At 34.2% G+C, this 12,921-nt stretch overlaps 1 protein-coding gene across 1 annotated transcript in view; it reads left to right on the plus strand.

Annotated features, from left to right (window-relative positions):
• The window catches only part of LOC150086284 (uncharacterized), a 114,230-nt gene that overhangs the window by 73,690 nt on the left and 27,619 nt on the right, over positions 1-12,921 (plus strand). Inside the window, exon 9 of the mRNA XM_090374848.1 lies at positions 1,440-1,643. Within this exon, the coding sequence (XP_090230974.1) occupies positions 1,440-1,643 (204 nt within the window). The remainder of the gene's footprint in view (positions 1-1,439; positions 1,644-12,921) is intronic.

Below are 12,921 nucleotides of genomic sequence, written 5' to 3' on the forward strand. Positions count from 1 at the left end.
TCTATTCAACCAGCCCTTACTAGTTTTAAATGGTTCCACATTTTTTTTTTATTTTTTAGGTGTTTTCTTCAGATCGTAATGGGCTCTCTCTCTCTCTCTCTCTCTCTCTCTCTCTCTTTATAATATTTAACTTAACTGAATTCTGCATTCGATATTATCTTCAATAAAATTAGTTAAAGTCTCTCCATTTCAATCCTAATAGCTGGCCTAACCCTAGTTGCTTGGAGTGGAACAGCTGTCTTCCCCGCTGCTAAAATTAATTTTTTATTTTTTATAATTGTTCTTACAGTAAAACTTGCCAGTCCTAAATTATTGCACACATCTGCTTGTCGTTGACCGGAATCGATTCGCTTCAAAACGTCTAATTTAATTTTCAAATTCAGTCTTTTTCTTACATTTATACTATTTGTACTGTGTCCAGACGTTGCATTTTCATTCTTATCTGCCATTATTAACTCTTCGGAAATGTAACTGTGTTGATTGCATTAACTATGACCCAATGTTCGAGTAAACTGTCCGTTACGCACGATGTCTAATACTGTACTGAGTGATGACTAGACTTTGGATAAATGCATATAACGCAACTATTACAAGCAACATACTTCATCATTTTTTAAAATGTTGATCTCGGAACACATAACAAGTCACTGTACTGCAATTAAATTAGCGTGTGAGAAAATTTCACTGAGTGTGGGAAAATTTCTGAAGTCGGTGTGAGAAACGTTCTAATGCTGTTTTGCTATTCATTTTCAAGCTATTGACTCCATCAAAGTGAAATGATTTCATTCCAAAAAATAATCTGTAAAAGAGTGTTATAGTGATTTGTGACAGCATTATAGCGAATCATCGTAAAGCAAACTGCATTATAACGAGGGTCTGCTGTATTAGTATAAAAGAGAGTGGAGATTGTTAAGTGTCACTTTACTTCTTGTGAGCATGGACCATCCCAAAATAACTTTGTCCCTTATTAAGAAGTTCAGCGTAAAGTATTTTAGTAAATTTGACAATTGTCTTCAATTTCCTGTCCATTATTGCTGGGTGGTTTAGTTTGTGGTGGGTTGATTGTGCATCGACTTCACTTTGCTCTTCCTTTTGGCAGTGAGTAGATTATGGAAATTGAATACAGAATTAATTTTAAAAAACCCATATATATTAACAATTTTAAATCATAATATCGTGTCATAAATTTAGTCTCATATAATGTATTAATTGGATTAATATGATGTGAGTGTCAGGCTGAAGAACTTCCTATAAAAAGGTATGAGTTAAATCTCTTATATTTTTCAAATTATTTAAAACCAGCTATTTTGGATGTTTTTTAATTTTATGTATATGAATTAATTCACATATCACTTTATAAAAACTTATTTATTATGAAAACACAAGAAAAAATGACTACACATGCTTATTAATAAAATAGTACCTTTCTTTTGTTGCAGCATAATCATAAAAACGTTCAAGATGCTGTTGGTGAATACACATCTGATCAAAAGGAAGTTTTACTAGGAACAGATAAAAAAGGAAATATTTATTTTTACTTTCCTAACTTTGTCACTCAGGATTTAAGGATTTATCGTCAAGCTTTTGTTAAAGAACCACCTCGTATTTCATCATTAGTACGCATGCCTAAGAAAAATAAGGTGGTAAGTAGCTATTGAAAAAGCGCAACAGACAAAATGCTAAAGAGAGAAGTAGTTAACTAATATTTACTAATGTTCAAAGTTAAGCCACAACCAGAAAATCTGCTTTATCAAGAAAAATATGTACTTGGTGGAATTCTATCAAATTTTTGTGAAAGATTGTTTTTACAATATTCAGTTATATTACTGTTTATTTTATTTTATTTAAAACAATATATACACAGCATTGAAACCAATAACAGTGTAACATTTTTAAATTTCCATTTAAAATTTTAAAATAATTTACTGAAAAGGGAAAAAATTGAAATTAAGAAAATAAATCAATAGTTGAAATTAAAATAAATAATTGAATATAACCAGATATAGTCACGAGCTACACTATAAATACTTAGAGAACATGTATATTTCCTAATTGAGACTTGGACTGCTTGAGGATTGTTGAAGAAACAGATAGTGAACTGAGTAGCAAGCTGTGCCAGTTAATGGTACCATACTTTATGATTTCAGATTCTGAAGAGGAGGTATTAAATATAGTTATATTCTAATCGTTTTCTTGATGACACATGGAAGTGTACTTTATGAAGGACTTCAGTAGCATCATACAGACAATAAATAAAAAACTAATCACCTGTGTAACCCCTTCTGTAGCACATATCACTTCATAAATTCTCACTGGCAGAGATTCACCATAGACCCCTAAATAGTTTGTCAATATTAGGCCATTCTGAAAACATTTGAGCCCATAAATAATTGAATATATCAGCTTTTGTTGATGATGCTGTTGTATTTTCACTTTCTGTTCAAGATAGTCCCATATAATATCTGTAGGATTTAAATCTGGTGACTTAGCTAGTCAATTCAGGACAGTTAAAAGCCCTTACTGTTCCATCATGTTGCTCATGCCAGTTTAAAACAGTAGAGGCCCTGTGAAATGTACAGTTATCATCGTGGAATACAGGAGTATTAAAACTATGAATGTCCCCCAAACATTCAACAAAAAGGTACAACCTGATCATCCAGAATATTTGTATAGCCAGCCTAATTCATCCTGGTTAGTATTTAGGGTAGAGAACACACTTCATAATAGTTAAAACCTCCTCAAAGCATTACTAGCCCACCAGCTTGTATGACACCTTGCACACAGGCTGGATAAACTGCTTCATTACTTCTCCTGTGAACTCAGTGCCTGGCTTAATTAGAAAATAGGCAAAATTTGGATTCATCACACCAGAGCTTTTTGATCATCAACAATCTAGTTATTATGCCTTTTAGTCCATATCAGCTGTGTTTTTTTTTTTTTAATATGTTCAGTTAACTTTTTTTTTTTTTTTTTTTTTTGTGGGCCCTATACCAGATATGCAGGTTATGCAATTCTCTTTGCATTGTTCTCTCGGAAATCAGCTGATGAGGTCATTGGTTAATTGTCTGTGGCAGTTCTTGTTCGCTTGAAATCATATTTTGTTTAATAGATGCAATATTCATTGCCAGTCACAACCACTTAACACAGACCTTTGATCACAATTCTGCTGCTGGTTTCTGGTTGATTTCAGCTCACACCATTCATTAAAAAGCTGTCATCAAAAAATGCAACTTAATTTTTTGTGTCTTATTCCAGAAATCAATGTTATACCATTCTCTTCACAGTATTCTCTCAGAAATCAGCTGATTTGGTCCTTGATTGACTGTTTGCAGCAGTTCTTGTCTTGCTTGAAATCATTTGTTAACTAGATGCAATGTTCATTGCCTATCACAATCACTTAGCATAGAGTTTTGGTGAGAATTTTGCCATCAAAAAGATTGGCCCATTTTTACTCACCATTCCTTAAAAACTTATTAATGTTCATTCTAAAACACCAAAAAATTCAGCTACTTATTTTTAAAAGGATATTCTTTAGACCTGCTAAACACTATATACTCACTAACATCTTTTAAGCAATTAATTTTTTTGTGTGTTGTCTATAAATGTTATATTCTATTATGTTATGCTAAACGTTCTCTATATTACTTTTACCCAGAGTTTGATGCTAGTAACTGTTATTCTAATGCATCGAGGTATCAAATTAAAGTGGTAGAAAAGCGGATTCCTGAAGGAGGAGATGTCAAAGAAATTTTTTTTGTACTGCTTTTATGTTGTCACAGAGTGTTTTCTAATAGGAATTCCAGATGGGGAGCCAGATTCAAGAATTTTAAATACAGTTGCCTTGTAACAAAATGTTTTAACAGCCTTGCTAACAATTTTTTGCACATGCATATCAACCATTGCTTGAGAACATAATTCTGAGACTGCTGACTTCATTGCACTTCTTTATAAGTGTGGGGTTTATTGTAAAGCAGACTCTCAATTTACCAGGATGGGATTAACTGGGACACTTCAAGACTCCAAGACGCCTCCGTAGCTAGGTGGGCAGGAGCAACAGTGCATAGCACACACTTCTTGATTAGACCGGGGTTCGAGCCCATGACCACCGCATATTCCCGGAGCAATATGCCCTTAGTTGCTAATGCTCCTAAAAACCAAATAACAACAACAACAACAAGACTCCAAAGTAAAAAAAATATATATATCCACCGTAAATCATAAAATTCAAGTAATAAATAGACAGGTATAAACAGATGTTTTGTGAGTCACAAATAAGTGACAGGAAGCGGTGTTATAAGTCATGTTTGGGAGATGAATGTACCTATTATCCTGCAACCCCAGCTGTCTTCACGCCTGCCGCTCAAAAAACAGTGGAAAGAGAACAAATGTTTAGTTTCAGTGCGTCGCATGGATTGTTGTGTTCCGTCACACTGCAAAAAAGAAATTTTGTTTCGTGTTTGTCAGCAGTGTCAATTTTTTTTTGTTTAGAAATTGAACGAACAAAAACTTTAAATTAATCAAAAGTTTGAAAACGGCGTGGTCAGTTTTTTTCACTTGTTTATTTATCGCCATATTTTTTTGGTATGTTGCTGAATACTTTATATTTTTGTGTTAACTGGGAAACCAGTTATCTGGGACTCCTGATTCAATCCAATGTGCTCATTGGATTGAATCAGAAGTGATTTTCCAGAGTTGTTTGTAGTTGATCATGATCAACTACAAACAACATTAATGGAGTAGATTTTGACAGTTACACTTACACGAGGAGTACTAATACAGTTTGATTAGCATTAGTAGAGGCATTTGATGCAAGAAAGCAAGCTTATGCAGCATCAGCCAAAAAAATAAATAAATAAATAAAAATAAAAAATAATAAAAAATAAATAAATAAAAAATAACCACTTGCACTCCACCCCTATGTTCATTCGAAATACCTGTCCAGCTGAGCCTTAAACTTATTTAGTCTATCAACTTCCACGACAAGTGATGGAAGTCTATTCCAGCATGATAGATCCCTAATTCCAGCATGATAGATGCACCCCCTAATGTCTAACGTTTTCACCAATGATAGATCATTGGTGAAAACGTTAGACATTAGGGTGCAGGGGGAACCTTGAGGGATGTGAGGTGTGAATAGATCCAGGTGTATTTGGTTGTTAATTAGTTTATGTACATGCAGGGAAAGGTAGCATCGATCCCATCTATAGTTTCAGATTAGCATTCCATGTGGCACTTTATCAAATGCTCTTCAGATATCATTGCCCGGTAGAGTTGACTTACAGTTGATTATCTAAGGCTCTGAAACAGACTGCTAAAAAGGTATTAGATTAGTGGAGACTTATGCTGAATAGATTGAGTAAGCTCAATGCTACTTATGCTGAATAGATTGGGTAAGCTCAATGCTGATGACATTCTTCCTCTTACTCAGACTACACAAATAAGTGACATAAATTCAAATTGAGGATGATGGTTTCAGGATAGATGTGCAGAAATTTTCTTTCAGCAATGGATAGTTGATCATTGGAACAGGCTTCTATCTGGTGTAGTGGGAGTGTCTAGTCTGAATAAATTCAATAAAGAACTAGATAATCTATTAGAGGGGATGAACAGCTGATGTGGAAAGTGTTAGGTTTTTTTTTGTTTTTTTTTTGTGATGCTGTGTAACCTTGCTTCCTTGCATCATTTGCCACTACTGATATTAATACTAATTGTATAAAATGTTTTAGCTATACTTTTTTTTACAATAAAACTGGCCTATAGTTGTTTATCGATTCCGTACCCCTTTTCGTAAAGATAGGCTTGATATTTACTTCCTTAAGGTGTGGAGGGTAAAAAAAAAAGGTAAACTGCACCCATTATCATTTCACTGCAGGATGGAAGCCACCTCAACAATTCATTGTGAGAGAAATTAACCATAATCTGCCATACTTGTCCAGTGCAGGTTGGTAGATCGACTGTATTTAGCAGTCAGGGGCTTGAACCCCGGTCTACTCAGAGTGTGTGCTACTGCACTCCCGCTCCTGACCACTTGGCTAGGGGGCTGTTGATGGTGTGGAGGGTACCTCTTAATTTTCAAGAGACAAATTAGAGCAATTGTGGGGGAGCAATGGTATCTTTTTACGAAAGATTATTATTCACCAATAATCTTTTGTAAATTAGACTTCTGAGTCATTATCAATTAATAGAATATTGATAAGAATATCATCCTTAAGAGATTTAGTGTATGGTGAAAGCAAAGGATTCAAAGGCATTTAACTGAACTGTAGAAAAGTAGTCAGCAAAACTGTCACTGTCTAAGAGAGAATGGATGTGTTAATCAGTTTGCCATTTTGTTTCATAATTCCAAAGAGTGATATCTTTACTGTATATCAGGCTTATTCTGAATAAATTTAGTGCAGTTCTGGTAAGCTGCATGTATCAATACTTTAGCTTCATTCTGGAGAATGCTGCACATAGTTTGATGAGGTTGTTCTCCTGATGCTCTGTATTTTATTCTGTAAAAGCTTTTTAATTTGATCTTATGGATGATCTCTGATTTATACCAGAAGGAAGGGATATTTTCTGCCTGATACTGATTTGGTTTGTGGGATGAGGTCTGTTCTGATGGAAAGGATGTTGCTAATAATTCCATTAATTAGAGCATCTACATCACCTACCAAGTCTATGGAGAGAATGTCAAGAGACAAATGCAAGGTCTATAAGGAGCTAATAGTCTTTCTGGGCAGAGTTTGGTGACCATTTTATTTACAGATTAATTGCTGAGCTGTAACTAGAATGTCAAAGGTGATTGGTCAGGATAAAACAGAGGATGATTCTAATATACTTCCAAAGGGGAAGAGATAAAACTAGATTGAAGTGAGCTTGATCCCTACTGGGTAAGTGGATACTGTTCAAGTCCTAGCTGTTAAGAGCTGTCTAGTTTGGTAATGAGGATGCTTTCCCATTTTTGCTTATTGTGTAATGAAGCCACCTGCAATTACTGCTTCAAGGTTTGATTAAAAAAGTTTGCCAAATATTGCAAAATTTAATTTTATTCAATGATAAATGTTTAAATTATTAATATTCTTCAACATAATCTCCTTCTGCAAAATCATACTTGTTCCATCATGCCTGCCACTGATTAAAACATTTTTGGAATTCTTCTCTTGTGAATTCTTTTAAGTGGTCCATCATGTTTGAATTAATATCCTGGATGGATTTAAATTGTGTTTTCCTTTCATGTTTTGTTTTAATTTTTGGATTAGCCAAAAGTTGCATGGTGCCATATTAGGTAAGGTGTCGCATGACAGAACTCTTTTTTGTCAGCCCAAAATTGCTGGATAATGAGTGACATGACAAGTTTCACAGTGAAGGAGCCAATCATATCACCATTTTTTTGGGTTGCTTACAGTGGATTACATCACTTAAAAAACTTCTTGGTAGTAGGTTGCATTGGCAGTGACACCTCACAGAACAAATTTTGATTTCTGTGCCTTTTTTGGCTTTAATAATGGTATTTTTAATTTTTTCATTACAACATCATTTCCATGGACTATTAAAAATGTTTTAATATTCCATGGAGATAGACTATTTAAAAATGAACTATTTTAATGGTTCCTGTACTATTAACAAGTATTACACATGTATTTGGCTGACTTCCCAGTACACAAGGGTCCAATCTGATTCGGTTTCTTCTTTATATTCATCATACACGAAAAACTCCTTGTCCCATTCTTTGCTCTCTTAGCCAGTGCCTTCTCATATTCAGCCTTGGCCTCCCTAACCTTATCTATAGTACTATTACAGACCAACTGTAGCTGTTGTAGGCTTCAGTACTTTTAATTTCTCTGTAACTTTCACGTGCTGTCTTTTTCAGCTCTATTAGACTGGCCAGCTTCGTATTCATCCATCCTGGCATCCTCCTCCTCCTCATGTTATATTTACTTAATGGTATATATGCATTCATGACTTCCATGATTATTGCTTAGAATTTATTCCATAATTCTAATGTATTTGCCCTCCCTCTGCAATCCACCAAATTAATAGATGTCATGTTGTGCTTTAAACTGCCATAGCCTCCTTTTCTGAAATCAAAAACCGTGCCTTTACCTTTAATTACTGCAGCATCTTTCTACATCTTCCACTTAATGCATGTTCACAACCTGCCAATGGTTCCTGTACTTTCAGCCTGATGGCAACTGATTTGCAAGTAATATACTCTCATTATACTCTCCACAATCATTGCAGATGGATGATCAAGTGCCCTGTATATATCTGCCAGTTAAATATATGCATGATTAAAAGAGTTTTAAGTTATTAATTTGGGAACTTAGGCTGCCTTCCAACCCTTCAATTAGAACTTTAATGCAGTAGTGGTCACTGACTAGGGAATTGATTTCAGGTTTGCAGTTTGAAAGATAAATTAGAGTGAGTGATTGACTGTCTTACTGCAAGAGAGGCTGATGTGAAAAATCTCAAGAATGATTCTCCCTGATAACTGTATAGAGAAATTCAGAGAATGTACTAGATGAAATAAGTGATCAAGATTCTCGGAGGGTTCTGTAGTTGGTTGATCAGTGGACTGAACAGGAAAGTTTATGTTAAACTCAAACAGATGATTTGCAGGTAAGTCCCAGACCATGATCTAAATCTACCTGACAATGAACCAGGCGCCTCCGTAGCCAGGTTGGCAGGAGCAGCAGTGCGTAGCACACGCTTCTTGATTAGACCAGGGTTCAAGCCCATGACCACCAAATACGGAGGATGCGGAAAGGTCAGGGAATGACCATCGCATATCCTTGGAGCAATATGGCCTTAATTGCTAATGCTCCTAAAAGCCAAATAACAACAACAACCAAGCAGAAAGTATGACTGGATGATATAAAATGAGAAGTTGATCCACCACTGGTCAACACACAAGAATAGCATTGCTGGAATTCAAATCTGGTCCACAGTTTTGTCTCCAACTGCTGCAAGAAAATTATTTCTGGCAATTTTGGTTTAGTTTCTTCATGTTACCAAAGTTACTAAATAACATATAATAGTTAAATTATCACCAGGAAAAATTTTCAGAATCAAATTAAATTTTATTATATTTTAAAAATTAATTGTGAAATTTTAAAAGTGAGAAAAGAGATAATTATAAACTATAACAGTTAATGAACAAGAAGGTGTAAAAATAACTGAATATACTTTTGAATGAAAAGCATAACAAAATAATATTCCAACTTTAATAAAGTAAAGCAATAAACTGTGTAAATAAAATAAATATATATATACATTCTTGTTAAACATTTCAGTATAAATAACTTATGATGAAGACCTCTAACATTAAGTTATGGTAATTTTTAACATTCAAATAAATGATTTAAAACAACAGTAACTTACAGTTACTGATAAAATGTCTTCTTCTCCCCCCCCCCCCTCTTACATACACGCACAAATAATTATCTGATATATGGCAAATAATATCTATCTCAGACAATAAATGTCTGAAAGAATAAATATTCTAATAATTTTACTTCTTTACAGCTAGCAATAATGTTTATACAGCTTACAGCATCCTAAATATAATCTATCTTTTTAGCTTACACAAACTGGTGCTTACTGCTCGTTATAACTTTCTCTCTCTTTAAAGCTTATATTGTTCCTCTAGCATTCTAGAGCTTTGTGGATAAGCTTGCTTACACAATGATGACATATTGGCCAATTTTTAAAGCTCATTATTTTTGTTACAAATGTTGAACTTTTCATAAGCAAATTTTTTTGCAACAGCAATACATAATTATCAAGTTAACAGTACCAATTGAAGAGACATTTATTTTTATATACATTTCGATTGTAAATAGCACGTTTTTACTAAATTTTGTTTTGTACCAGTTTATAACAAACTGTTAAGTAAAAGTGTGTGTAGTGGCAGTAAAGTGAACACAGTAGTTGAGATAACATTAAGGACTATCTTGGTAAGGTGAATACATTTCTTTATTTAAATTATTATCTGTGATTAAGTAGAAATTATTATGTATTTTAACAATGTGACTATACAGGTGTCACATTATTTACTGACAGTCAGCATATTTAATTATGACATCTGAGTTATTATTACATAAACAGCAGAAACATTTTGAGGAACAAGTTAATTTTTCTATATCGGGATGGTAGACTATGTGGAAACTGAAGTTGGTCAGTAACTGAATGAAAGTGCATTGAAAATTCAACCAATATAAAATGAGATTCCACACGTGGTTTAATTGTTTACCATAATGTAATGGTTGTTTGAACTCTGGGGACCAGGGAGGGGGAGAGAATAAAAAGGATGTGGTTATATGGAGGAAATCCTGGGGCAGTGAGTAGTCAGATCATTCAGTGGGCAGAAGTGACCTTGTGGCTGGACTATGCCTTGAGCTTCAAGATGGCTATCATAGATATATATGATATGAAATATCATTAATAAAATTATCTGAAGGTTAAATGTGGCATTCTACAGGGATGCATGAGATCACTAGTTGAATTACTTTTTTCCAAAAAAGCATAATTAGACTAAGAATTAACTGAAGTGAACTGAAATTTTGTGATCCCTGTGAGTAGGCATCCTTGACAATATCAGTTATATCTCTGTTTTTGCAAAACGTAATCATATGATCATTAATACTCAAAACTGAGAGGCTGACCTAACATAATTCCAGTAGGGAGTATTATCACTACTGACAACCAAGCAACTCTCAAAATTTGTAACAGCTCTCATGCTGTTTACAAGGCTGATGATATGGCCTCAGGATAATGAATCTCACTCTTTTTACAAGAATGGATCTTAGCACTTGGATACTTGTGGGAGGAAATCAAAATGTCCTATTTATCTCCTAAAACATCTCAGACTTGTACTGACCACTCTATCTGAAGATTATCCTCACTTTGAAAGATTCATCCGCCAACTGAGCTCATTGTAGAATAGCATTATTTTGTATGGAAGAGGATTCGGTGCCTATGGATCTTCTGAAAATTTTGACATAAGGCTCAAGGATTTCGCCCTTCAAGCAGTTAAAAAGAGTAGAGGTCAGCTGTATGGTTATTCATCATGATGCCTTCATAGGGGCAATATCAGTGGCATATATTCAGATATTGCCCCTTTCCTTGTTATTAGGGGATGTGATTGTGTTTCACTTTCTCTGCAGGTAAAAGCACATCGAGAATTAGTTTCAGGAGTGAATCTTGACTAAACATTGTCCCATTGGTCTTGGCTTGGGGGTCAACGTTGCCTTTAGAAAGTCAGACAGGCTCTTGTGTCAGAATGAGATGAGAGTGATACAGCATCGTGGGTCATCTCACATAGCCCCCTTACCTGAATCTTTCTTTACACAGTTGTTTCAGAACTGTTGCTCAGCCAAATGAAGGCTTGAGAGAAAGCTGCTTGGCTATATTGTTCCTATAGTATTCTCCTATTTAGGGCCAGTAGTTGCATTCCTTAGATGTTCTAACTCTTGGTTTACCTTGAACTTGTTACAGCCGTGAAATTACCCCCCCACACACACTTCTGAAAGACCATTTCGTCAAAAGAATAAATGACAATTTATTAATCCTAAGATTAGAAACTTTTTACAGATGATTTTAATGTGTTCTTTAAGTTTTATCTGCTCAACAGATAGATCTCTTGAGCAGATAAAGAAACACACACACACACAAATAACTTCTTAAAACTCTAGTTATTTATATGCTAAACCATCATAACAGTATGTATTAAGCATAGCTACTTAAGAACATAAGCTCTCAGATAGGATAGTTCTTCAAGCCATAGAATTGGTAATTTTCCAGGAACTTTCAGCAGTTACTGGCATGAAGTAACGATTCTTCTACTGATTGATTTCACTCAAGTTCATCTCCTTTTTCTGTTTTAATCTGAGCAATGAATTTGCTAGATTATCTACAAGGGAGAACTTTCTGTAGAACAGCAAAATATTAGAGAAATAAAGTTTACATACTTTTTTTGCTTTATTAACCATTCTTTAGATCTATATAATAGGTGTAAAAACACCATAGACAACTCTTAAAGGAAAAACTATGATAGTAGTGTAAAGGGCGTCATTTCAACTGTATCTCATATTGACTTTTAGACTACTATCATAGTTTTTTCTTTAAGAGTTGTCTATGGTGTTTTTACACCTGTATTATATAGATAATTATCACTCTTAAAAATATTATGCCTGGTTGCATTTAGTTTTACTTAAACATTATCACGTACACCTTTTGGCATCTCTCATATTGTGGGATTATCTTCACAACTGGGTTGTTATGTTTGCAATACCAGGGTGGTGGTGCCCAATGAGAATAAGTAACAATAATCTCTATTAGTGAAGCGTTACTTTTTCAAGGTTTTTCATCCTTCTCCTTCACAATGAGTTACCATGCAATACATGTTAACTCATTGTGAAGGATGAGCACAATATGAAATATAGTTGAAATGGTGCATTTTACACTAGTATCATAGTTTTTTCCTTTAAGAGTTGTCTATGGTGTTTTTACACCTAATTATATAGATAATTATCACTCTTAAAAATATTAAACCATTCTTTAGATGTAAATGAAAATGTAAGAAACAATGCTTACTTGACTAGTATTCAACTTTGCTGGATGATTCAAAACATTTTAAATACCTGCATTCCTCACCAAACAATTTATTTCAGATATCCATCTAGACCAGGGGTGGGCAACTTTTTTCGTCAGCGGGCCGAATGACATTTTCGTATCATGATGCGGGCCGAATGACATTTTCGCATCATGATGCGGGCCGGAATAGATTGAACGATTTAATAAAAAAAATCAGAACCTAAAAAATGTTATATTACTTGAATTACCAAATTATTAATGTATTTTTAAAAAAAAATCTGAATGTCCAATTATCATTGAAAATGCGGCATTCGGCATCAATTTTTCTTTTTTTTTTAATTG

Source organism: Mastigoproctus giganteus, chromosome 5 (genome assembly GCF_048544385.1).
Source record: "Mastigoproctus giganteus isolate SK-2022 chromosome 5, ASM4854438v1, whole genome shotgun sequence".
NCBI lineage: Eukaryota > Metazoa > Arthropoda > Arachnida > Uropygi > Thelyphonidae > Mastigoproctus > Mastigoproctus giganteus.